The sequence below is a fragment of the Carlito syrichta genome, unplaced genomic scaffold (genome assembly GCF_000164805.1).
Source record: "Carlito syrichta isolate Samal-C Ts95f unplaced genomic scaffold, Tarsius_syrichta-2.0.1 Scaffold301864, whole genome shotgun sequence".
Classification (NCBI taxonomy): domain Eukaryota; kingdom Metazoa; phylum Chordata; class Mammalia; order Primates; family Tarsiidae; genus Carlito; species Carlito syrichta.
In genome coordinates, this window is record NW_007245960.1 from 183,675 (window position 1) to 211,531 (window position 27,857).

The 27,857-nt window shown below is 42.2% G+C and overlaps 1 protein-coding gene across 3 annotated transcripts in view; it reads left to right on the top strand.

The window, feature by feature from the left end:
* The first annotated feature begins 370 nt into the window (after window positions 1-370).
* Window positions 371-27,857, top strand: part of LOC103257779 (ubiquinol-cytochrome-c reductase complex assembly factor 1-like) — a 50,088-nt gene continuing 22,601 nt past the window's right edge. The window contains exons 1-2 of one of the 3 annotated variants that reach the window (XM_008055480.1): window positions 371-434; window positions 17,950-18,054. In XM_008055480.1, coding sequence (XP_008053671.1) covers window positions 411-434; window positions 17,950-18,054 — 129 coding nt within the window. In that variant the 5' untranslated portion in view covers window positions 371-410. The remainder of the gene's footprint in view (window positions 435-17,949; window positions 18,055-27,857) is intronic. The other 2 variants (XM_021711099.1, XM_021711100.1) reach the window with 2 other exon arrangements.

Sequence of the window (27,857 nt, forward strand, 5' to 3'; positions counted from 1 at the left end):
GGGATGCTCCAAGAGCCTGTTCTTTCAAACCTGCACTGAAAAGGAAGGGATCCTCGTGGGGGTGGAATCTCGGCAGGAGGGCAGAGAAGTGAGGCTGACGAGGTGGAGAATAAGGAGAGGGATATGAAAGTCCCGTCGCTACGAGTCATAGAGGCGGGCGTGGGGGGGGATGCGAGCCACTGAGACGTGCGGGAGCGACGAGACACACCGGGCGGTCAGCTCCCGCGCACAGCCGCCCCGCTCAGGGCAGAAGGAGCGCGTGCGCGCGCGCGCGCGCGCGCGCGCGACGGCCTCTGTGCGCCTGCGCCGTCCTTGCCGGCTCCCGCCGGTCGAAGGACAACGCTGTGAACGGTGGTGGCGGCGAGAACTCCGGAAGCCCATTCTCCACCCGGAAGTGGTTATTGAGGATCATGGCGTTGCTGGTGCGAGTCCTTGTGAGTGAAGGAGTCTTTTGGTGTGGTCGCCGGCCGCGTCCCGGGTCGGAGTCCGAGAGGGCGGCGGGGAGAGGAGCTGGAAGGAATTGCGGGCGGGGAGCCTGTTTCGTAGCTAGCCTGCGCGGCTGCCTTTCTGTGGGGAAACGGCAGCTTCCCGGCTCTCCCGACCCCGGTTTTGGTGTTGGCTTCCCCCACTTTCGAGGAAGGGGAGAGTGACACCTGACCTTTATTTGATGGGATTTGCTATTCTTCTGTCACCACCTGTTTCCCCTCAGGGAGAGTAGCACCTGGGATACTGATTGGAGTTTTGGGAGACCTGGGTTCTAGTCCCTGTCTGTCACTGATGCACAGTGTGCCTTGAGCAAGTCACTTTGGGGCTTCAGTGTCCCCATGAAAAACGAGGATATTTATTTCCTGCAGTCCCTTTGGATTATGACGTCCTCTGGGTTTGTTTTAGAGATAAGTCAATTCTCAACTGTACAGTTAAGTGAAATACACATTATTAGACTGAAGGCTGCACGATAATTGGATATATAATCTAACCTCATCTGGGCTATATATCCGTCTGCCGTTTTCTCTTTTCCTAGCACAATGTTTGGCACATCATAGGTGTTCAGTAATTATTTGTTGAATGAATGAATGAAGTAAGGATGGACTGCTAGATTCTTTAGCACCCATGTGTGAAACAGCTGCGTCTCTTGAGATTCACTTCCGGTTCTTCTAGCATACTCTTCTCTGGGAATTAAAGGAGAAAGAGAGTAGCAGCAGAAAAAAGATTAGGAGGATACAGAACTAAGACTCTAATCATGGAGGGATGGGAGAGTTTATAATTTTAGCAAGTCATTAAAAAACTGGATAATGGACATTGTTTTTCATAGCAGTCACGGCCTATTCCTGCCTCTAGGCATCTTTTGAGTTATTTTACACGTGTGTGTTTGTGTGTGTGTATGTGTGTGTATTTAATCTTTTTATATATGGCTTACAAAGATTACAGTTTTACTTCTTGTATTCCTTGCCAGCCTAGCAAAGTGTAGTACCCTCACTTGCTGCTCAAAAAATATTTGTTCAAAGAGTAGTCCCTATAACCCAGAAATATTTGCTTGGTGAAGTAATTGTTGATTCCAGGGCAGAAATTGAAATTGATTCAGATCTGAGGACTGCTGGGAAGTTGGCAGTGGGGATATTCTGAATTATTTACTTTTTAAGATGGATATTTGAGAAAAAAGACGAAAAATTTACTGGGCTAGAGACCTGAAGTGAACTTTGCTTTGGAAGTTAGTGGCTGCCCCAGCTATCTTAAATATTCTTGCCCTTAACATGTTAACTGTTGTAGATTCATTTCTTTTTAGGTGGTAGCATCCGTAGAAACTACCTCTCCATTTGTCTTCTATTAGTTGGATCTTCTTCTTCTTTTTTTTTTTTTTGTGTGTTTATCTTTTCTATTTATCTTTTTTGGTACAAAGCAAGTTTAGATAAGGAAAATCACTTTCATTTTATACTGTGATTTCCTGAAGTCTTTTCTTTTTTTTTTTTTGAGTTGGAGTCTCACTCTGTCACCCAGACTGGAGTGCAGTGGCTGCTTCCGGCCACCGCAGCCTCGACCTGCTGGGCTCCAGCAATCCTTCCGCCTCAGCCTTCCAAGTAGCTGGAACTACAGGCGTGCACTACCACGCCCAGCTAATTTTTGATTTATTGTAGAGGTGAGATCTCACCAAGTTGCCCAGGCGGGTCTTGAACCCGTGGGCTCAGGTAATCCACTCACTTTGGCTTCCCAAAGCGCTGGGATTACAGGCTGAGCCACCGAACCTGGTTCCTGAAGTCTTTTCAGATGTTTTAATGTAATGTGTGGTAAAGCAACAGAAACTCCCTTAGGTCTAGGTGAAAGTGAAGGTAAACATGAAAGTAGTAGATGTTTATTGATCATCTACTCTGAAAAAACGTTTTGTGGGGAGCTCAAAAATACAGGAAAATGTGCCTGTCTAGGAGGCTAGGGAGCCTTGGTTGAAAACTTCGCTTCACTACTTACTATGGCTGTGACCTTGAGCAAGTCATCTAACTTCTCTGAGCCTCAGATTTTCTTTCTTTCTTTTTTTCAGACAGGGTCTCACTTTGTCACCCAGGCTGGAGTGCAGTGGCATAATCACAGCTCACCGCAGCCTTGAACTCCTGGGCTCAAGTGATCCTCCTGCCTCAGCCTCCCGAGTAGCTGGGACTATAGGCATGTGCCACCACACCTGGCTAATTTTTCTATTTCTTGTAGAGACAAGGTTTTGCTTTGCTGTCCAGGCTGGTTTCGAACTCCTGGCCTCAAGTGATCTTCCCACCTCAGCCTCCCAAAGTGCTGGTATTACAGGCATGAGCCACCATGCTCGGTCCTCAGATTTTCTTAATTAGTAAGGTGACTAGGGTTGATCAGAGAAGCGTTTGACGTGTTTAAATATTTTTTTCCCTATTGTTTTTAATTTAGCAACTATCTGAGTACTTACTTACTACCTTCTAGGACCTATGCAAGACACTGAGCATGAAAAAAGTAAATCCTTTCCGGCCACTTGGAAGGCTGAGGCAGAAGGATCGCCGGAGCCCAGCAGGTTGAGGCTGCGGTGGCCGGGAGCAGCCACTGCACTCCAGTCTGGGTGTCAGAGTGAGACTCCAACTCAAAAAAAAAAAAAAAAAGTAAATCTTATTCTCAAGTTTCTAATCTAATAGATAGAAAATAAAGCTATTAGGACAATACTTAACATGCTGTGACAGAAGCAAAATAGGAGCCGGGCTCGGTGGCTCAGCCTGTAATCCCACGTCCCGGGAGGCCGAGGTGAGTGAATTGCCTGAGCCCGAGAGTTTGAGACCCACCTGGGCAACTTGGCGAGAACTCATCTCTACAATAAGTAAAAAAAAAAAAAATTAACCGGGCAAGGTAGCGCACGCCTGTAGTTCCAGTTACTTGGAAGACTAAGGCGGAAGGATTGCCGGAGCCCAGCAGGTCGAGGCTGCGGTGGCTGGGAGCGTGCCACTGCACTCCAGGCTGGGCGACAGAGTGAGACTCAACTCAAAAAAAAAAAAGAAGAAGCAAAATAAGTAGGTACTTGAAAACAAGGGAGAGATGCTTAAAGTGAGAGAGCATTAGAGCATGGGGGAAAGGGCATAGAGGAGAAAAATTAGTTTATTCTTTTTTTTTTTTTTTTTTAGTTGGAGTCTCACTCTGTCACCTAGACTGGAGTGCAATGCCGCTCCCGGCCACCGCAGCCTCGACCTACTGGGCTCCGGCGATCCTTCCGCCTCAGCCTTCCAAGTAGCTGGAACTACAGGTGCGTGCCACCACGCCCGGCTAATTTTTGATTTGTTGTAGAGATGAGGTCTCGTCAAGTTGCCCAGGTGGGTCTCGAACCCGCGGGCTCAGGCAATCCACTCACCTCGGCCTCCCAAAGTGCTGGGATTACAGGCTGAGCCACTGAGTCCGGCCAAATTAGTTTGTTCTAATACTGCTAGACCATCAATGAACTGTAAGTACATCTGTATGACTGGATCCAGGGACACTAATGGGAAGTGGCAAGAGAGGAGGCAGAGACTTATCCTGAAGGCAAAGGGGAGCCTTCGAAGTATTGTAAGCAAGAGAGGATTTATTTTTAAAGGGTATTTTGTTCCATTTACTCTGTTTGTTTCTAATTTAGTTTTTTTTTTTAATTGAGGAATAATTCACATACAATAAATCGTACTTATTTAACACTGTGCACTCGGAGACATCTCAAAGATCACCTACCAGAAACTGGACTGCACTTTTTTACGAAATAGTGAAAAATGAATCACTTCATATTGAGTAGTATAGTGTTGGAACCAATTATTTCATTGTAATGATATTTGGCTTATAATGGTGTTTTGAAGATTGAGGAACTTATTTATTACGAGAAAATCAAAATTTTATATCTTATATTTTTCTAATATGTGATTAATATGTGAAACAGTCACCAACATGCATTGCAGATTCATTTATATATGTTGTGCAGTGGTAATTTGTTTGATGTCTTCCATCTGATGTTCTTCTATTTGAGGAGACTATGCAGTCTTGTATCCTTCCTCTCACATTAATAATATGTAATTTATTGTCTAGTCTGTTGTTTGGAGAAGATGTGGAAGAACGCACTCGTGATTCCTAGAAACCACTTCTCAACTGATTGATCATATCTCAGTATATACTCCATCTCTTTATTTGCTTTTCTGTGTAATTTGAATGGATAACTTCAAGGAAACATACATTTTGAAAAATTTGTGCCTGCCTAAGCTTGTCTTGTATAATCACCAGCAATCTCTATGTCTCCTGAGAGGAGACATCCAAGTGGATTCCTAGATTTATGATGTCTCTCAGATGGGACATGCAAATGCAAAGGGTTAATTGTACAGTTTGACAAACTTTGACTCAAGTCTACACCCAAAAAATCATTACTACAATAAAAATAACACATATCAATCATTCTCAAAAGTTTCTCTGTGCCCCTTTGTAATTATTTTCTCCTGTTGACCTCCTCTTCTTTCATCCACCACTGATCAGGGGAAGACTTTTTGTTTCTTTTCCTTTTTTTTTCTTTTTAGTGACAGGTTGTTTCTCTGTTGCCCAGGCTGGAGTGCAGTGGTGCCATCATAGCTCACTTGTACCCTCAACCTCCCAGTTTCAAGTGATCCTCCTGCCTCAGCCTCCCAAGTAGCTGGGACTACAGGCATGCACCACCATGCCTGGCTGGTTTTCTGTTTCTTGTGGAGATGAGATCTCACTGTGTTGCCCAGCCTGGCCTCGAACTCTGAGATCAAGCAATCCTCCCACCTTGGCCTTCTGAAGTGCTGGGATTACAGGTGTGAGCCACTGCACCTGGCTTGCTTCTACCTTTTGATTATTGCAAATAGCGCTACCTCTGAACATGGGTATACAACAAATATCTGCTTTTCCTTTATTTGGATATATACCTAGAAGTGGAATTAGGCTGGGTGCAGTGGCTCACGCCTGTCATCCCAGCACTTTGGGAGGCCGAGGAGAGAGGATTGCCTGAGCCCAGGGGTTTGAAACTAGCCTGGGCAACATGGTGAGACCTCATCTCTACAATAAATCAAGAAAAAATTGGGAGGCGTAAGTGAGAGGATTGCCTGAGCCCAAGGGTTTGAGACCAGCTTGGGCAACTTGGCAAGACCTCATCTGTACAATAAATCAAAAAATTAGCGGGGTGTGGTGGCGTGTGCCTGTAGTTCAAGCTACTTGGAAAGCTTAGGTGGAAGGATCGCCTGAGCCCAGCAGGTCTAGGTTGTAGTGGCCGTGAGCGTGCCACTGCACTTAAGTCTGAGCAACAGAGTGATACTCCAACTCAAAGGAAAAAAAAAGAAGTGGAATTGTTGGATCATAAGTTTTTGAGGAACTGTGATACTGTTTTGCCCAGCAGCTATACCATTTTACATTCCCATCAGCAATGCATAAGTGTTCCAGTTTCTCCACATCCTAGCCAGTGTTTGTTATTTTCTGATTTTTTTTTTTCTTTTTGAGTTGGAGTCTCACGTGGTCACCCAGACTGGAGTGCAGTGGCCGCTCCCGGCCATGGCAGCCTCGCCTGCTGGGCTCTGCCGATCCTTCCACCTCAGCCTTCCGAGTAGCCGGAATTACAGGCATGCGCTACCACGCCTGGCTGATTTTTTGATTTATTGTAGAGACCTGCTGCCCAGGCGGGTCTCGAACCCGTGGGCTCAGGCAATCCACTCACCTCAGCCTCCCAAAGGCACGGGATTACAGGCTGAGCCACCGAGCCCGGCTTCTGATTTTTTTAAATGATAATTTTAATGGGTTTGAAATTTGTGATATTGATTTGCATTTCCCTAGTGACTAGTGATGTTGAGCATCTTTTCATGTTCTTATTGGCCATTTGTATGTTTTCTTTGGTGAAACGTTCATCTTTTGTCTATATTTATTTCTTCTTTTTTTTTTTTTTTTTGAGTTGGAGTCTCATTCTTTCGCCCAGGCTGGAGTGCAGTGGCATACTGACGGACACCCCAGCATTGACCTACTGGGCTCTAGTGATCCTTCTGCCTCAGCCTTCCAGGTAGCCATTACTATAGACGTGCACTATCACGCCTGGCTAATATTTTTATTTATTGTAGAGGCATGGGCTCAGACACTCCACTTGCCTTGGCCTCCCAAAGTGCTGGGATTATAGGGTGAGCCATGAGCCCGGCCCATCTTTTGTCTATATTTCAATTGATGGTTGAGTTATAATAGTTCTTTATATATTTTGGATATCAATCCCTCATCAGATATATGATTTGCAAATATTCTCTCCTATTCTATGGATTGCTTTTCACTCTGTTGACTATATCCTTTGGTATACAACATTTTTAAATTTTGCTGAAGTCCAACTCACCTATTTTTTTCACTCTGTCACCTAGACTGTAGTATAGTGGCACAATCAGAGTTCACCACAGCCTTAAACTCCTGGGGTTGAGCAATCCTTCTGACTCAGCCTCTTTAGCAGCTGGGACATCAGACATACACCACCACACTAAGCTAATTTTTTGGTTTTTTGTAGGGATGGGGTCTTGCTATGTTGCCTAGGCTGATCTCGAACTCCTGGGCTCAAGCAATCCTGCGTCAGCCTCCCAAAGTGCTGGGATTATAGGTGTGAGCCACTGTACCCAAACTTTGCCCGCCCTTTTGATAGCATACTTTAAGAAATCATTGCAAAGTCTAATGTCATAAAACCTTTCCCTTAAGTTTCCTTCTAAGAGTTGCATAGTTTTAATTTTTTTTGTTTTTGTTTTTTTGGGTTTTTTTTTTTAGATAGGTTCTCACTTTGTTGCCCAGGCTGGAGTGCAGTGGCATGATCATGACTCAACACAGCCTCTAACTCTGGTACTAAGGTGATCCTCCTACCTCAGCCTCTTGAGTAACTGGGACTGCAGGTACATACCACCACATCTGGCTAACTTTTTTTGGTAGAGAAAAAGTCTCACTGTGTCACCTAGGCTGGTCTCAACCTCCTTGGCTCAAGCAATCCTCCTGACTCAGCCTCCCAAAGTGCTAGGATTACAATGAGCCACCATGTCCAGTCTAGGTCTTACATTTAGGACTTTTATCCATTTTGAGTTAACTTTTGTACGTGGTATAAGATTTTACTATGTTTTTTGAGCTATTTTCTTAGTGGTTGCCCTGGGGAATTGCGGGTAACATCTTAATTTATAATCATCTAGTTTGGATTAATACTAACTTGATTTCAATAATACATTAAAAAAACACTTTGTCTCTATATAACTCTGTTCCTTCCCCCTTTGCTGTTGTTATTCAAATTACATTATACATGTTTGTCTATCAACATAGATTTATTGCTTTGTATAGTTTTCTTTTAAATTAAAAATAAAAATGATTACAAATAATACATTTATTTTTATTTATTTATTTTTTGAGTTGGAGTCTCACTCTGTCGCCCAGACTGGAGGGCAGTGGCCGCTCACGGCCACTGCAGCCTCGACCTGCTGGGCTCCGGTGATCCTTCCGCCTCAGCCTTCCAAGTAGCCGGAATTATAGGCATGCGCTACCACGCTCGGCTGATTTTTTGATTTATTGTAGAGATGAGGTCTCGCTGCCCAGGTGGGTCTCGAACCCGTGGGCTCAGGCAATCCACCCACCTCAGCCTCCCAAAGGTGCGGGATTACAGGCTGAGCCACCAAGCCCGGCTCAAATAATGCATTTATAATGTATTTGTTAATTACCTAAGTTGCCTTTACCAATCTACTTTTTTCTTCATGTGGATTTGAGTTACTGTGCAGAGTCCTTTAATGTCAGTCTGAAGGTCTCCCTTTAGTATTTATTTGTGGGGCAGGTCTACTTTTGACAAATTCTGTCCTTTTTTTTAAAATCTGGAAGTCTTCATTTTTCCTTCATTTTATTATTATTTTTATTTTTTAAAGAGACAGGGTCTCATTCTGTTGCCCAGGCTAGAGTGCAGTGGTATAATCATAGCTCATTGCAGCCTTGAAATCCTAGGCTCAAGGGATCCTCTCATCTCAGCCTCCCCAGTAGCTAGGACTACAGGTGTGTTCCACCAGATCTGGTCAATTTTTAAACTTGTTTTAGAGCTGGGATCTCACTGTGTTGCTCAGGCTGGTCTCAAACTCCTGGCCTTAAGAGATCCTTACTCCTCAGCTTCCTGAGTTGTTGGGATTACAGGCGTGAGCCACTACACTTGACCCTTTTTCTTTCACTTTTGAATAATAGTTTTGCTGAATGTAGAATTCTTATTTGACTGTTTTTCTTTCAGTGTTTTGCATATTTATACCACTGCCTTCTGGCTGCTATCATTTCTAAGAAGAAATCAGCAGTTAATGGTATTGAGGCACCTTTGTATATGATGAGTCTGTTTACTTGCTGCTTTCAATATTTCATCTTTGTCTTTTTTCTTTTCTTTTTTGAGTTGGCATCTCGCTCTATTGCCTAGGCTGTAGCACAGTGACACACTCACAGCCATTGCAGCCTTGACCTGCTGAGCTCAGGCAATCCTTCTACCTCAGTCTTCTAAGTAGCTGGAACTACAGGTACATGCTACCATGCCTAGCTAATTGTTTGATTTAGTGTAGAGATGCAGTCTTGCCAAGTTGCCCAGGCTAGTCTCGAACTCTGGGGTTCAGCTAAGCCTTTTGCCTCAGCATCCCCAAGTGCTGGGATTACAAGTGTGAGCCACCACGCCTGGCTTCATCTTTGTCTTTTTGCAGCTTGATTAAAATGTATGTGTTGTGCTTGCTTTGGCAGCACATATACTAAAATTGGAACGATACAGAGAAGATTAACATGGCCCCTGCGCAAGGATGACATGAAGCGTTCCATATATTTTTTTTTTGAGTTGGAGTCTCACTCCGACTCCCAGACTGGAGTGCAGTGGCACGCTCCCGGCCACCGCAGCCTCAACCAGCTGGGCTCCGGCGACCCTTCCGCCTCACCCAAGTAGCCGGAACTATAGGTGTGCACTACCGCGCCCGACTAATTTTTGATTTATTGTAGAGTTGAGGTCTCGCCAAGTGGCCCAGGTGGGTCTCGAACCTGCGGGCTCAGGCAATTCACTCACCTTGGCCTCTCAAAGCGCTGGGCTTACAGGCTGAGCCACCGAGCCTGACCGCGTTTCGTATTTTTAAATTTAAAAGTTAAAAAAAAAATGTGTGTGTCTCTTACTTGGAGTTAGTAGAGCCTCTTAGATTTCTAAATTAATGATTTTCGTTAAAATTGGAATGTTTGGCTGGACTCGGTCACTCAGCCTGTAATCCCAGCACTTGGGGAGGCCGAAGTGTGGATTGCCAGAGCCTGCGGGTTCGAGACCCGCCCAGGCAACTTGGCGAGACCTCATCTCTACAATAAATCAAAAAATTAGCTGGGCGTGGTCGCGCACGCCTGTAGTTCCAGCTACTTGGAAGGCTGAGGCGGAAGGATCGCCGGAGCCCAGCAGGTTGAGGCTGCGGTGGCCGGGAGCGGCCACTGCACTCCAGTCTGGGCGACAGAGTGAGACTCCAACTCAAAAAAAAAAAAAAAAAAAATTGGAATTTTTTTGCCACTATTAAAGTATTTTTCTGTCTCTGTTTTCTCTCCTGAGACTCCCATTATATATAATATTGGTACATTTGATGGTGCCCCTCAGGGTTCTAAGACTTAAATTAAAAAAATTTTTTCTTTCCATTCCTCACAGTGGATAATCTAAATTGGCCTGTCTTCAAGGCTACAGATTCTTTCTTCTGCCTGCTCAAATCTGCTGTCAAGCTTCTCAAGTGAATTTTTTATATTAGTTGTACTTTTCAATTCTAGAATCTCTTTTGGTTCTTTTAAAAATAATTTCTCTCTTTATTGATGTATATTCTCTATTTGGTGAGCCATCATTCTTATACTTTCTTGTGACTCTGTAGGCATATTTGAAACAGTTCAAAGTATTTGTCTAGTTAGTCTAATGTCTGGGCTTTCTTAGAAACAGTTTCTATTGATTACATTTTTCCCTTTGTGTATGGGCCTTTTTCTGTTTATTTGCACGTTTTGTAATTTTTTTCGTTGAAACTGGACATTGTAGATAATGTAATATTGGCAACTCTGGAAACTAGGTTCTTTCCCTTTCTGGGATTTGTTGTATTTTTTTTTTTTTTTAGTGACTTTTCTGAATTAATTATGTAAAGTCAGTTTTCTTTGTTTTGTGTTGCCACTGAAGTTTCTGCTAGTTAGCTTAGTGGTCAGGTAATGATTGAATAGAAATTTCCTTAAATGCCTGGAACCAATAAATCTCCTAGATTTTGCTGAGGGGCTTTGTGTGCATGTTGGGATTTACCTTCAGTGTTCTGTCAGGCATTTGACAGCTCTGCCTCAACCTTCACTTCCTGCTTGTGCAGAGACTCAAGGTCACCCAGAAGTGAGAGATATTCTCAGGTCTTCCTGAGCATGTGGAAAACTCTGGGTATGTACACAGACCTGTGTATTTTCTTGACCTTCTAGATTTCCAGGGATATGTTGGAATTTTTCAAAACTCCTGTGGAAATCTCATTCTCCAGCTTTTCCTTTAAAAATTTTTGGTTAGCCTATTGTTTTCCCCACCTGTTATCCACTGCTTCAGGAAACCATGGAGGTAAACACTTACCCCTGTTTGCTTTCAACCAGTACTTCTGGGGAAAAGATTTCTCACACTGGGTGAGTTCTAAGACAGCCTTGCAAAGAGCACCCTCGGAGGAATTATCAGATGAAATAATGCCAGTTAGTTTTGAATAAGGCTTTGAGGAGCATTAACCCCATTCTGGAGTCAATTTTTTTTTTTTTTTTTTTTTTTTTACCAGAGGAAACTAGTTCTTTTAGTGAATATTGTGAAAATTGCTATTTGGAAACCAAATCTGGGTGCTACATGTACTCATTGCTACTAAGGTGTCATTGCTTCCAGGTACTCTGGGGACATGGTTAGGATGTGTGTGCACGCGCACACATAAACATACATTTATTCACTTATTTATCTCTATATATTAAAATCCTACACCAATTGTTATAAACCCGCTCTAATACTACAGGGTTTATTTTACCTTTCTGCCTTGCTGTGTTTGTTAACTCCTTTCTGTGATAGAAATGTGATGCCTTGGCTGGGCTCAGTTGCTTTGGGGGGCTGAGGTAAGTGGATTGCCTGAGCCTGCGGGTTCGAGATCAGCCCGGGCAACTTGGCGAGACCTCGTCTCTATAGTAAATAAATTAAAAAAAACTAGCCGGCCGTGGTAGCACACACCTGTAGTTCCGGCTACTTGGAAGGCTGAGGCAGAAGGATTACCGGAGTCCAGCCGGTCAACACTGGGGTGGCTGTGAGTGTGCCACTGCACTCCAGCCTGGGCGATGGATTGACTCCAACTAAAAAAAAAGAAAAAAAAGAAAGAAATGTGACAAAGAAATGTGACACCTTGCCATTAATGTGTTTACTGATTTGCTCAGATCTTTCCTGTAATCATTCCCTTGAAAGTTCAGATTGTACACTTTCAATAATGTGGGAGGAGGCAGTATTTTCAGTAATTTTTGAAGGAATTGTTGAACATTCTCTTTAAACATTCTCTTCTCCTGTCTGTGGAGATATCCTTTTGTAGCATACCACATTGTAGCTTGCTGGAGAGCTTGTTACAGTACCATCTGTTTTTTGGACTATGGAATTGAATTAGTATCTATGGCATTCAGAATATAGGCACCACTGGGGAATTACAGAGTAGAATTCATGAGTATAATTGAATATAATATTCACGGATTCTGTATCTGTGAATTCACCCAGTTGCTAAAATTTATTTGTAACTTCCAAAGCAATACTCAGGGTGCTTTTATAGTCATTTGTGGACATGTGCAGAAGGTTAGAAATTTGAGCTGCCAGTGAGGTTCTTAGCTGAGGTTGAACAAGGCGACATTCTACCTTCATGTTTCAGTTCTCATACTATAAACAAGTATCCCTTTGACTGTCTATTTAGTGCTTTTTTGGGGTATTTTTGTGATTTCCTTGTTTAAAATGACTCCCGAGTGTAGTACCAAATTGCTGTCTAGCATTGTTGAGTGCAAGAAGGCTGTGTTGTGCCTTATGGAGAAAACACATGTATTAGATAAATTTTGTTCAGGAGTGAGTTATAGTACTATTGACTGTGAGTTCATTGTTAATGAATCAACAATATATATTAAATAGAGTATCTTGCAATAAAACAAGGTTGAATATTGACTGGTTGATGAAAATATTGTGACTAGAGAGTTGCAGAAACCTAACCCTAGTATTTTCCCTGGGAACAATGGTTCAGTTTTTCTCAGTGTTTGTGGTGACTTTATTGTGAATAACTAGAATCAACCACACCCGTAAAGCCTTTTCTAGCTTATAAGTGAGCCAAGGAAAATACTATATATCTTAAGAACTCCATGCAGAAAAGGCTTGTTAGTGGACTGATTAAAGTGTAGTCAATAAAAGAAACAGAATGTCAGAATATTTTGAAAAAGTTCTGATGTAAAAGTGCAATTAACAATATGCACAGGAAAAAACATGAAGCCCATCTTTAAAATGTTGGGTTTAAAGTGTTGGCAAGGCAAAAAGACAAAACTACTTCTCACTTAGTAACGGTACATTTCTCTTAAGTTAAAGCAATACTTTTTACCACTGAGAATGGCTATAAATGTTTTTCTGAACTTGTGAGAAGTTGGGGTGTGCAATAGGCCTAATGTATTAGTACCTATAAGAGAGAGATATAAGTACTTCCACACGTTTATGTATATCAAGGAAGTATTGGGAGATGTGGACAGGAAAAAGGAGAAAAGTCAATAGAACCAGAATCTGGAGTCTGGAAAGATTTCCTGAAGCAGATGCACTATAGCTTGGGTAGGAATGAAGAAGAGAGCCCCAGAGGAAAGGACAAAAGATTAGCTTCTGTGGAATGGAGCTGTGATTCCCAAACCAGAGAATCTGAGTCAGATTTTGGAACTGCTGAAGGTAGAATACAAAGCAGGGTATGAAGTTGTTACTAGTCTAGAGGGGTTCAGAGGGTAAAGACCAGTACAGATTAGGTGTTTCAGTTTGACTAAAGAAGCCCTTGGAGCCACTGCAAGCTTTTGAGAAAGGGAATGAATACCAGGTTTCTCATATTTTAAGGAAATGGTTCTTCTATGACATTTTGCCAGGGAAAGAGTAGCTTACATGATTCAGTAACACATCTCCATAACAATGATGCTTTTGTGTATGTTTTTCTTTTATCAAAATGCTTTTACAATGTTCCTTGGAACACTCCTGTGAGATAGCTTTTACCATTCCCATTTCTTTCTCACTCTCTCTTTTTCTCTTTCTTTCTTTCACAGGGTCTTGCTTTGTTGATTGGTCAGTCTGGAGCACAGTGGCGCCATGATAGCTCATTGTAATGTTGACTCTTGGGCTCAAGTGATCCTCCTGCCTCAGCCTCTTGAGTAGCTGGGACTACAGGCTTTTACCACCATACTTGGCTAGTTTTTTTTTTAGTTTTTTTGTAGAGATGAGGTCTCACTATGTTGCCCAGGCCTATTCCCCCGGTTTTTTTTTTTGGAAAGCAGGATTTATTGAGAGGACAGAAAAGCTCCCACGGTGAAAGGGAACCCGAAGGAGTTGCCCTTTTCCCACTTTTTATAAGAGAAAATAGAGGCCAGGATTGTTGAGTAGCTAGTTCAGGGTCACATAAGCTGTCTGATGTCAGGCTCAGGATTCAAACATCCTTTCTGTGACATCTCAGCAGTTTCAGTTAAGGATTTGGACAAAATTGTTGTTGTGGGATTAGAGAAGGAAAGAACAGAACTGATTGCTCATTTCTTCTTATAAGAATTGACTTAAAAGTCTTGGCCTAAGACCAACTAGAATCAAAATTACAGAAAAATTTTTGTTGACATTGGAAATAACATGATGAAATTCTTCAGAAAATCTCTCAAAATTTGCATTGTTACTACTTATAATTTCCTCTTCCTTTCCCCCCACCTCCCTTTTGGCCCTGAATCTGTAGAAGTTTCATCTTTTTTTTTTTTTTTTTTTTGAGTTGGAGTCTCACTCTGTCCCCCAGACTGGAGTGCAGTGGCCGCTCACGGCCTCTGCAGCCTCGACCTGCTGGGCTCCGGCAATCCTTCCGCCTCAGCCTTCCGAGTAGCCGGAATTACAGGCATGCGCTACCACGCCTGGCTGATTTTTTGATTTATTGTATAGATGAGGTCTCGCTGCCCAGGCGGGTCTCGAACCCGCGGGCTCAGGCAATCCACTCACCTCAGCCTCCCAAAGCCGTGGGATTACAGGCCGAGCCACTGAGCCCAGCTAGAAGTTTCATCTTATTTCATACTTACAATTTTAGGAAAGGAACATCTAACATCGAATGATTCTGATCTGTCAGTGTTAGTGAAACACCAGTAACTGTCTCTTATTTGAAGCACCATTTCAACAGATGAAACCTCGGCTAGAATAAAATATTTTTAGTTCTACTTTTCATCTGAAGTATGTTTCATTTGAAATATGTTGTAAATGACCTATTTGAAACAGTTACACAATTTTAGAACTGAGACACTTTATTATTATTTTCTTGAGTTAGAGTCTCTGCTGCTTAGGCTGGAGTATAGTGGCACAATCACGGCTCACCACAGCCTTGACCAGGGCTCGAGCAGTCCTTCTACCTCAGCCTCCCGAGTAGCTGGGACTGCAGGAGCATGCCACCACTGCCAGCTGATGTTTTGTAGAGATGAGATGAAGTCTTGCTATGTTCCCTAGGGTGATCTCAAACTCCTGGGCTCAAGCAATCCTCCTGCCTTGGCCTTTCAAAGTGCTGAGTTTACAGGCCTGAGCCACCGTGCCCAGCTAGAACTGAGACACTGGGAAACATCTGTAGGTTTAGAATTCTTATACCTCGCCTGGACTCAGTGGCTCAGCCTGTAATCCCAGTGCTTTGGGAAGCCAAGGCAAGTAGATTGCCTGAGCCCCGGGGTTCGAGACCAGCCCGGACAACTTGGTGAGAGCTCGTCTCTACAATAAATAAAAGAATTAGCTGGGCATGGAGTTTTTTGTTGGAGTCTCACTCTGTTGCCCAGGCTGGAGTGCTGTGGCACACTCACGGCCACTGCAGCCTCGACCTGCTGGGCTCAGGCGATCCTTCCACCTCAGCCTTCCGAATAGCTGAAATCACAGGTACATGCTACCACACCTGGCTAATTTTTGATTTATTTTAGAGACAAGGTCTCGCCAAGTTGCGGGGGGGCTGTCTCCAACCTGCGGGCTCAGGCAATCAATCCACTTGCCTTGGCCTCCCAAAGTGCTGAGATTACAGACTGAGCCACTGAGCCCGGCGGGGAAGTAGGGATTTTAATTTTATTTTTTACAAGAAGCAACCAAGGCTCACAGAAATGGTTATCTAATATGTAACTGTGAACAGTGGACCCAAGAGTCTGAGTGCTTTCTGACTTTAGCACATAACACCACCATATGCTGTGTTTTTATTGACTCAAGATGAGTTCATCTAGTGTTAGAGCTAGAAGAGACCATGGAGATACTCTCTTTACCCTTTTCATCCCGTAAATGAGCATGGATTCTGGAGTTGGGCTGCTTGAATTCATATCCTAACTCTGCTGTTTATTAACTGTGTGGCATAGGAAAGTTGCTTATCCAATTCATACCTCAGTTTCTTTATCTATATAAATGGGATGATAACAGTATATCTAGGTCATAGGGTGGTGATTGTGAAGTTAAATGAGTCCATATATGTAAAGTACCCAGAAAGGTGCCTGACATATAGTAAGTACTCATAAGCATGATTAATAATTGCAATGAAGAAACTGAGTGTTACAGAGGTTAAATTACCTGTAAAGATCATATTTGAGTAGCACCACTGCACTCCAGCCCAGTCAATAGAGCAAGACCCTGTCTCTAAAGAAAAAAAAAAAAGAGTATGAACTAGACATCCCTTGTTATCCATGAAGGATTGGTTCCAGGACCTTCCTTTGGATACCAAAATACATGGTTGCTCAAGTCTCTGATATAAAATGGCATAGTATTTGCATGTAACCTATGTACATCCTCCTATATACTTTAAATAATCTCTAGATTACTTATAATACCTAATATGATGTAAATGCTTACATGTTTAGTACAGATGCAATTTTTTTCCTGAAAGTTTTGATCTGTAGTTGGTTGAATCCATGGATGCAGAACCCATGGCTACAGAGGGCTGACTAGATTGGACTTTATGCTTGGCAAAGCATTTTCAAACAATTTGTGTATCTAATCCTCATTATGGCCCTGTAAGGTCAACAGATCAAATGAAGAAAACCCTTGGATCCTCTTGAGTTGGTTCCTAGAATAGAAATTTCCAGTGTTCTGTATTATATAGTAGAATGAATTTCAGGTTCATAAAATAAAGTAGACTTCTCATTTAGCAAGACAGAGCTCTCTCCTTTTCTCCAGCCTAGCCTTTCACTTTGGCCAAGAGACCTTTCTGAGGTCAGCTAATGTCAGGGAAAAATTGAATCTCAGTTTTAGCTGGAACAGCTATTTAGTCTCTCTTTTGTCTTGGAAATCAAGTTGCCCACTTCTGCCCTAATTTCTTCATCCTTTTGGGGGTGATGATAATCCCAGCACTGCTTGCCGTAGAAGGGATTCTATGAAGGTCAGATAAACCCGGGTTGCTAAGAAGGCATTGTAAATCAGGCGCCTGGGTGCATCTATAGTCCTCAGGTCCTCCAGAGGTTGCGTATGGGAGGACTGCTTGAGGCCAGAAGTTTGAGGCTGTTGCATGCTGTGTTAGCATCTGTGACTAGCAACACAGTGAGACCCTATCTCTTAAAAGAAAAGAAAAAAAGGGCATTGCGGAGTATATAACTTGAGTGATGACCTAACTGAGAATACCGGAAGGCTGCTTATTTTGCTTTTATCCCCAGAGGGAGCCCATGCCCCTTGCTTGAGTCAACTATTACCAGAATTATTTTTTTCTGTGGAACCAGTAACAGGCAGGGGGTACATCTTATCCTTGGAGAAATGAGCATAGTCAGGCTTGGTCTTGGTCCCATTTTGAAAGTTCTTCGTTCATGTGCTGCCCCATTCTGGCAGAATTTCTAAACATAGGTACCAAAGGCAAGGTCTGAAAGGGTCCTGAATGCAGTAGCTTCTGTCCCTGTGGAATTGGGGCATGACACCCTCCTTGCATGTGCCTACATTCACCAATTGGATGTGATATTGTGATGTAGGAAATGTATGTTTGGTTGTAATCTGGTTCCTGGCACTGAGCTCCTAAAACCCTTAGAAAGTGATGGGGTGAGAGGAGTGTGTTTTGTTATTCATAATAACCCCCTTTTTAACCACACTTTATGCTAATGAGGTAACTATCCTTTTCACCCAGAAATTCTAAGGGTTTCAGGAGCTCTGTTCCAGTAACTAGAGATAAAAGCCAAATATATGGTTACTATTATATTATAGTGTCACAGGTACACTCTTTGCCTTCTGCATATGGATTGTGATTTAGATTCCTGACAGAGTATGTTTTTCTCTAGAGGAACCAGACTAGCATTTCCCAGTGGGTTCCAGTATGCGGCCGATTGGTACCTGTGTCTTCTCCCCAAGAACAGTGGAGCAGCACTCTGTCTGGTGCTTCCCAGGTAAGGTTTGTCGTTCCTTTGCTTAGTATGAAAACCTTAGTGTTTATGTGTAAATGTCATGTATTTATAGATTAGCCAACCAAATTGTGTGATGGAAAAACCTCATGAGACCACTCTGGGGCTCTGTGGTGCCAGCTTAGGACTGATTCCTACAGTATGGTGTTCAGGGCGTTGCTTCTAAATACCCCAGCAATGGAACATAGCCCAGGAGACCGTGCTACAGTCTGATGGTTTTTACTGTTAGGGAGTTTTTCCAGATACTCATCTCAGAGTTAACTTTTTTAAGGTTTTTTTTTTTTAAGCCACTTTTATTTGGAGGTAAGAACTATATCTTTCTTTTTCATTTTCTTTTTTTATAAATATAAAATCCAAGAAACAATTATTTGTGGTCTTAGTTTACCATTGTCTATGTGATTCGCTAATATGTAGTTTGCCTTGAACCCTTTGTAAGATTTTCCCCCTCCTGATTTTTGTTAATCATACAAATAATTTAGTAATAAAGGAAATAAAAATATCCTATGACTTCAAATCTGAAACATCAATATTTTTATCTCTGCTAGTTATTTTCCATCCCGTGTGTGTGTACACTAATGTCTTCCTTGAGTACATTAACAGATATCCACAGGATTTTATATTCTGGGTACCTTTTCACTTATTAGAGCAGACATTATTCATATTGTTTAGGTAGACTTTGTAATTAAATTCTTAATAGCCACATGGTATTTTATTTACTCAACCTTTGTTTGATATTAAAAATCATTTCCCTTTTTTGCCGTTGTAAGCTTCAATTTTCCTAGCATATATTTTTCTTATTTTTAATTATTTATCAAATTTTGGGAAAGTGTACCCTTGGTTAAAGGGTATGAGCAGTTTGCCTCTTTAAAAAGTTGTTTTAATTTATAATGTCACAAGCAATTATATATAACTAATTTTTCATCATTGCCTTCCTCAAGTTGGGTTTTATGTTTTGTTGTTTTTTGAGTTGGGGTCTCGCTGTGTCGCTCAGGCTGGAGTGCAATGGCTTGATCACAGCTCACCACAGCCTCGATCTCCTGGGCTAAGGTGATCCTTCTGTCTTAGCCTCCTGAGTAACTAAAACTACAGGTGCATACCACCATGCCTGGCTAACTTTTTGACTTTTTTTGTAAAGATGAGATTTTGCTGTGTTGTCCAAGTTGGTCTTGAACTCCTGGGCTCAACTGATTCTCCTGCCTCAGCCTCCCAAAGCGTTGAGATTACAGGTGTGAGCCATCACACCCAGCCTAAATTGAGTGTTTTTTAAAATTTATACAAATTGGGTAGAAAATATTGCCTTGTTTTTCCTTTTTTTTCTTTGTTTAGCTATCAGGGCTATACACTATTTTCTGTGTTAGTTGCATTCTAGTTTGTGAAAATTGCATTCTTGTCATCTTCATTCATGTACTGGGAATTCTTTTTTTTTTTTTAATTGAAGTTTCACTTTATCGCTCCAGGCTGGAGTGCAGTGGCACGCTCATGGCTACTGCAGCCTCAACGTACTGGGCTCAGGTGATCTTTCTACCTCAGCCTTTCCCCAAAAAAGAGGTGTTATTTAAGAAAGATAGAGATGTGAGTACAGTGTCCTTAGCTCTTTGAAAATTATAATAAGATTACAATATTGAACATTACCTTAGAAATAATCTGATACTACCACTTATCCAATGAAGGATTACCTTATGTCAGGCCTGTGCCATCAATGTACCTTGTATTTTAAAAATTTTTTTTGAGTTGGCGTCTCACCCTGTCACCCAGACTGGAGTGCAGTGGCCGCTCCCAGCCACCGCAGCCTCGACCTGCTGGGCTCTGGCGATCCTTCCGCCTCAGCCTTCCAAGTAGCCGGAATTACAGGCATGCGCTATCACGCCCGGCTGATTTTTTGATTTATTGTAGAGATGAGGTCTCGCTGCCCAGGCGGGTCTCAAACCCGCAGGCTCAGGCAATCCACTCACCTCAGCCTCCCAAAGTGCTGGGATTACAGGCTGAGCCACCGAGCCCGGCTGTAATTTTTTTTATTTGTTGTAGAGATGAGATCTTGCCAAGTTGCCCAGGCTGATCTCAATACTCTGGGCTCAGGCAGTCCTCTCACTTCCACCTCCCAAAGTGCTGGGATTATAGATGTGAACCACTGTGCCTGGCTGAAATTCATTTATCTCATCAGTTTTTGATTATTTTCACTTCTAGCCATTAACTTTCTTTTTCATATTTGATGCAGTTTTTAAAAATTATGTTTTCTATATATAAGTATTATATAATTTAGTTATATAACATATGTTTTAAAAAATTCCCTATAACTAATGTGTAAGCCCTTCTGAGGACATCTCGTTTGTGTCTTCTCACTAAGCATATGTAGGCACTAAGTGTATGTTGAGTGAATGAAGAATATGCCTGTTCAGAAGAGGCTTCTATTTTGGCTTGTCACACAGGTATTTATTTTCAGAGTTGGGCTACACTCTGTTACTTTTTGTATAATGTTTTAATAACATTTATCATATAGTTCTAAATAATGTGTTATTTGTGTGTACGTAGATGGTGGGGGAGGAACTCATATGAATCCCTGACGTTTGTCCCATTCTTTGGATCACCTAATATGTATCAGGCATTGTATTAGGCTCTGGGACAGCATTATAGCAAAGCCATTTATGTAAATAACTCAGGGTGGTTTATCTCATACTGACTAGGTGTAATTTTAGTCATTGTAAATAACCTGGACCTTTTTTCATATAGTCTGTAACTTACTGGCATAACTTCCCATCTCTGAAGTCCTCTGGTTGGAAACTTCTGCATCAGAATGGTATTCTCAGAAACATTTCTAACAGGGGAGGCAGATTTAGCTCAGAATCAGGAAGAATTTTGTTAATTAGAATGGTGTGTAATAGAAGGTGTGGGCTGCATTTTCACACAGTAAATTTACTCTTACTAGAAATATTCAGGCAGTGGTTAGATGGTTGTATGTCAAGGGCCTGACATAAAGGAATCCTTCATTGGTGAGTGGTAGTATCAGATTATCTCTAAGGTAATGTTCAGTTCTATAATAACATTTTCTTTTTTTTTTTTTTTTGAGTTGGAATCTCACTCTGTGGCCCAGACTGGAGTGCAGTGGCCACTCCCGGCCACTGCAGCCTCGACCTGCTGGGCTCCGGCGATCATTCCGCCTCAGCCTTCCAAGTAGCTGGAACTACAGGCGTGTGCTACCACACCTGGCTAATTTTTGATTTATTGTAGAGATGAGGTCTTGCTGCCCAGGCGGGTCTCGAACCCGCGGGCTCAGGCAATCCACTCACCTCAGCCTCCCAAAGCCGCGGGATTACAGGCTGAGCTACCGAGCCTCTTTTTTTTTTTAAATTTGAGTTGGAGTCTCACTCTGTTGCCCAGGGTAGAGTACAATGGTACAATCTCAGCTTGCCACATTCCTTTTTTTAGAAAGCAAGATTTATTGAGAGGACAGAAAAGCTCCCACAGTGGGAGGGGACCTGAGTGAGTTGCCTTGTCACATTCTTGACCTCCTGGGCCCAGGAAATCCTTCCGCCTCAGCTTCCTGAGTAGCTGGGACTACAAGGCACACGCCACAATGCCCGGCTAATTTTTGAAAATTTTTTTGTAGAGATGAGGTCTTGCTTTGTTGTCCAGGCTGGTCTTGAATTTCTAGTCTCAAGCAGTTCTTCTGCCTCAGTCTTCCAAAGTGCTGGGATTGCAGGCATGAGCTATTACACCTGGCTGAAATAGCCTCTTGAAGTTTTGTATACTGTAAAACACTTTTTAAAGTTTTGAAATAATTTTAGACTTTTGTAAATGTTGTAAAAATAGTAAAGTTTCCATATAACCTTCATTTGGCTTTCCCTAATGTTAACATCTTACAGAATCATCAAGATGCAATTGTTGGAACCAGGAAATTAACATTAAAATAATACTAGCCACACGTGGTGGCTCATGCCTGTAATCTCAGCACTTTGGGAGGCGGAGGCAATAGGATTGTCTGAGTCCAGGGGTTCGAGACCAGTCTGGGCAACTTGGCGAGACCTCATTTCTACAATAAATCAAAAAATTAGCTGGGCGTGGTGGCATGTGTCAGTAGTTCCAGCTACTTGGAAGGTTGAGGTAGAAAGATTGCCTAAGCCCAGCAGGTAGAAGCTGTGGCAGCCATGAACATGCCACTGCACTCCAGCCTGGGTGAAAGAGTGAGACTGCAACTCAAAAAAAAAAAAAAAGAAGTAATACTATTAATTAATCAATATACCTTATTCTACAGTTTTTTCACTAATGTTCTTATTTTGATCTGGGGTACAAGATCCCAGATTGCATTTAGTTACCATATGTTCTTAGTCTTCTCCAATCTGTTACATTTTCTTATTCTTTTTTTTTTTTTTCAGGATTTTGACACTTTTGAAGAGTACTAGTCAGTTTTTTGTAGAATGTTTCTCAATTTGGGTTTGTCTAATATTTTTTCATAATAAGATTGAGGTTATGCATTTTTGGCAAAAGAAATGTTGCCACCTTCTTGGTACATAATATTGGGGGTATGTGCTGATGTGTCTCATTACTGGTGACATTAACTTTGATCACTTAGTTACATTAGTGCTTGTCTGGTTCCTCTACTCTACAGTTAGTATTTTCTCTTTATAATTAGTAAGTAACTTCTGAGGAGATACTTTGAAACTGTGCAGATATCCTGTTTCTCATCATACTACTCACAAATTATAGCCGTCATTTACTTTTAAAAATGATATATTAATTAATTTTATTGTAGCAATAAACACATAACATTATATTTACCATCATAACAATTTTTAAGTATACTGTTCAGTAGTATTAAGTGTATTCACATTGTTTTTCAGCAGATCTCTAGAACTTTTATCTTGCAAAACTGAAACTTTATACTAATAAAACACTAATTCTACTCCTCCCCCATTTCTATGATTTTGACTACTTTAAATACTTCATGTGAGTGGAGTCATACAGTTTTTGCCCTTTTGTGACTGGCTTATTTCACTTAGCACAATATCCTTAAGTTTCATCAATGTTGTAGCATATGGCAGGATTTCCATCTTTTTTAAGACTGCATAATCTTCCGTTTGTATATCGACCACATTTTCTTTATCCATTTGGGTTGGTGGACATTTGAATTGTCTATACCTCCTGACTATTGTGAATAATGCTGCAGTGACCATAGGTGTGCAAATATCTCTTAAAGATCCTGCTTTGAATTCTTTTGGATATATAACCAGAGGTAGGATTGCTGGATTATATAGTAATTCAGTCGATAGTTTTTTCTATTTTTTTTTTTTTTTGGAGTTGGAGTCTCACTCTGTCGCTTGGACTGGAGTGCAGTGGCCGCTCCTGGCCACCGCAGCCTCGACCTGCTGGGCTCTGGCGATCCCTCCACCTCAACCTTCCGAGTAGCGGGAATTACAGGCATGCGCTATCACGCCCGGCTGATTTTTTGATTTATTGTAGAGATGAGGCTGGCAGGTCTCGACCCCACGGGCTCAGGCAATCCACTCACCTCAGCCTCCCAAGGCGCGGGATTACAGGCCGAGCCACCGAGCCCGGCTAGTCGACGTTCTTTACAGCAGTTGTTACTATGGTGTTTGCCTGATGATTTTCCATTATTCCTATGCTCTTGTTTTTTTGAGTTAGAGTGTTACTCTGTTGCCCAGGGCCACTGCAGCCTTGACTTACTGAGCTCAGGCGATCCTTATGCCTCAGCCTTCCAAGTAGCTGGAACTATAAACATGTGCCACCATGCCTGACTAATTTTTTGATTTGTTGTAGAAATGAGGTCTCGCCAAGTTGCCCAGGCTGGTCTTGAACCTGTGGGCTCAGGCAGTCCTCTCACCTTGGCCTCCCAAAGTGCTGGGACTATAGGTATGAGCTATCACACCTGACCTTCCCATACTTCTTAATTGGAATTCTTCTGTAAGGAAAAGCTGTCACTTCTTTCCCATTTATTTATTCAGTTATTTATTTGTGTCAATATGAGCTCATGGATCTTTATTTTTTCTATGAGTTACAATTAATTTTCTTTTTTTGGATTGGATTCTCACTTTGTTGCCCAGGGTGGAGTGCAGTGGCACACTGCTCACGGCCATTGCAGCCTCGACTTACTCGGCTCAGGCTATCCTTCCACTTTAGCCTTCCAAGTAGCTGGAACTACAGATGTACCACTCCCAGCTAATTTTTTGGTTATTGTAGAGACGAGGTCATGCCATGTTGCCCAATCTGGTCTTGAACCCCTGGGCTCAGGCAACCCTCTCGCTTCTGCCTCCCAAAGTGCTGGAATTACAGATGTGAGCCACCATTCATTTTCTAATTAGTTATTTTGTTGATCAAATTGTCCCCATTTTAGCTGTTGGGAACTCCTTTAAGTTCCTTTCTACATGCCCCATCATTTTTTAAAACACTCCCTTGTTTCTTGGCACCACAAGATGTTTCAGGTTCATGTTGTGTTTTCTTTGCCCTAGCTCTAGATTCATTCATTTCTCTGAGGAGACCTGGTTCCTTTTGTTGGAGGACAGTATTTAGAAATCAAGATCTGGGTACTAAGTGTGCATGAGCCTGTGTTGTTGAATTTTACTCCGGTATTTGAAGGCAGCTTGATATAGGGGACTGAGCACAGCTTTGAAAATATATTCTATTTCTTAACAAATTTTATTTCTTTGAGCCTTAGTGTCCTAATTTCTAAAATAGGAAAAATAGTATCTACTTTATAAGATTGTTGTGAGACAGTATAAGTAGAACACCAAACATATAAGTACTAGGCATATAGGAGATCTTCAACAAGTTGTAATTGCTGTTTTTGCTATTTATGTTCATGCTACTTGGGTTAGTTTTCTCCTCGCTGTATAAAGTGAAACTTCAAAAAAAAAAATTGTCCTAAAATTACCTTTACCAAGTTGCAACCTCTCCCTTGGTCTTAGTTTCCCTCATCTGTGAAGTGAAAAGGTTGGACTAGTAGATCTCTGAGATTTCTTCCAGCTCAAGTGTTGTTATTCCGAGTTACTCCTTAGTTCTTCAGTTGCCTTTTCTCCAAGCTAAACAGCCTCAATTCATTTTAACCTTTCCACTAGGACCTTTTATTCATCCGTTTGATCATTCCTGTGGTTCTTTTTTGGACCTTCTCCAATTTGTCCTTTTTGAAAAAAATCCACCTAGTTTTTATTGAGTACCAACTCCATGCCCAGAGAGGTGTTGAGCATTGAGACAGAAAATTAAAGAAGTATAAGATGTACTATGTCCTGGTGGAGCTTATAGTTTTGCTAAAAGGACTAGACACACATACCCATGGTATTCAAGAGTTACCTGAATTCACCCATTCCACCCTTCTCCCCCCTCACCTCATCTGTCATTCTCTCTCGCTCTGTCTCTGTCTGTCTCTCTGTCTCTTAATTTCTCTCATCAGGAAGGCCTCTTCACCTTTACAACCATTTTGGAAGCAAAAAATAAGGGTAAAACCTTATATTCATTTTAATTAGAGACTGTCTGCAAAAGAGTTTGTCATTGTAGTTAATAGAGCTTGCCATTTATATATGTAAATATATTTTTAAGTAAATAAATCTTCATTTGAATAAAATCCTTTCCATTTACAGAGCTCATCAAAGAAATATAGTTGTGTTTTTAAATGTTAGGTGGAACTGAACTAACAAAATATTCCTTGAAAGTATAGTTTGCTTGGCTTATATCAATGGCTTGAGAAATTTGAACTCCTACTATTTAGTTGGTTAAGCAACTAAGTATTTAAAAACCAAGAATATCTAAAAGTAAGATAAAAATACCTACGGGTTTTTTCTTCTTTTTCTTGATTTATTGTAGAGATGAGGTCTCACCAAGTTGTTCAGGTGGGTCTCGAACCTGTAGGCTCAGGCAATCCACTCACCTCAGCCTCCGAAAGCGCGGGATTACAGGCTGAGCCACGAGCCCAGCTAGCTTGTTTTTCTTTGTTTTTGTTTTTTGTCTTTTTTTTTTTTTTTTTGAGTTGGAGTCTCACTCTGTCGCTCAGACTGGAGTGCAGTGGCTGCTCCCGGCCACCGCAGCCTCGCCTGCTGGGCTTCAGCGATCCTTCCAAGTAGCTGGAACTACAGGTGCACGCTACCACACCTGGCCAGTTTTTTGATTTATTGTAGAGATGAGGTCTCATCAAGTTGCCCAGGCAGGTCTCAAACCCATGGGCTCAGGCAATCTGCTCGCCTCGGCCTCCCAAAGCGCTGGGATTACAGGCTGAGCCACCGAGCCCGGCCTCTTCTTCTTTTTCTTAATTTTAATTTTTATATTTATTTATTTTTTTGAGTTGGAGTCTCACTCTTGTCACCCAGGCTGGAGTGCAGTGGTACGCTCACAACCACCACAGTCTTGACCTGCTGGGCTTAGGCAATCCTTCCTCCTCAGCCTTCCAAGTAGCTGGAACTACAGATGCATGCCACCACACCCGGCTAGTTTTTGTGATTTATTGTAGAGATGTGGTCTCACCAAGTTGCCCAGTCTGGTCTTGAATCTCCAGGCTCAGGCAATCCTCTTGCCTCAGGCTCCCAAATGCTGAGATTGCAGACTGAGCCACCATGCCTGGGCTTTATTTTTATTTTAAAGATGTGGGGGACAGTTCAGGATTAAGTATACAAGTGGTCATTGAACAGGTAAAATTTGGGCCTCCCTTTAGTCTCCTGGTTTGAGATCAGGTACCCTTATTGCCTGGTTTGAGATTAGGTACCCTTATTGATGTTGTGTTCCCCACCCCCACCCCGGCAGTATCCCACTAACTGCCAATCCCTTTCTTATAGTATTATGGGAAATGTTCAAGGTCCAGTTATGAATGAAACATGTGGTGCTCTGTTCTTTGTTTCTGTGTGAAGTCCATATGTTTTTCCTTCTTTATGACTATGTAATATTCCATTGTGTATATGTACCACATTTTTTTTTTTTTTTTTTGAGTTGGAGTCTTACTCTGTCTTCCAGGCTAGAGTGCCATGGCACACTCACAGCCACCCCAGCATCAACCTGCTGGGCTCCGGAGATCCTTCTGCCACAGCCTTCCAAGTAGCTGGAAATACATGTGTGTGCTATCACGCCTGGTTAATTTTTGATTTATTGTAGAGATGAGGTCTCGCCAAGTTGCCTGGGCTGGTCTCAGATCCACGGACCAAGGCAATTCACTCGCCTTGGCCTCCCAAGATGCTGGGATTATAGACTGAGCCACCAAGCCTGGCCCACATTTTTTTTTATCTAGTTCCCTCTCAGTGGGCAGCACGGTTGGTTCTATGTTTTTGCTATTGTGAATAGTGCTACAATAAACATGTATGTGCAGGTATCTTTTTTGTAGAATGATTTGAGTTCCTCCGGGTTTATTCCCAGTAGGGGGATTGCTTGGTCATATGGAAAGTCAATGTCTAGTTCTTTCAGAAATCGTCACACTGTTTTCCAAAGCGGTTGTACTAGTTTGCATTCCCACCAGCAGTGCAGAAGCGTTCCTTTTTCTCCACATCCTCGCTAGTATCTGTTGTTGTTTGCTTTATTAATGATGACCATTCTTACTAGGGTTAGGTGGTATCTCAGTGTGGTTTTGACTTGCATTTCTCTGGTGATTAGTGAGGCTGAGCACTTTTTTCATGTATCTGTTGCCTGCCTGTATATCTTTTTTTTTTTTTTTTTTGAGATGGAGTCTCACTCTGTTGCCCAGACTGGAGTGCAGTGGCCGCTCCCAGCCACCGCAGCCTCGACCTGCTGGGCTCCGGCGATCCTTCTGCCTCAGCCTTCTTAGTAACCGGAATTACAGGCGTGTGCTACCACGCCCGGCTATT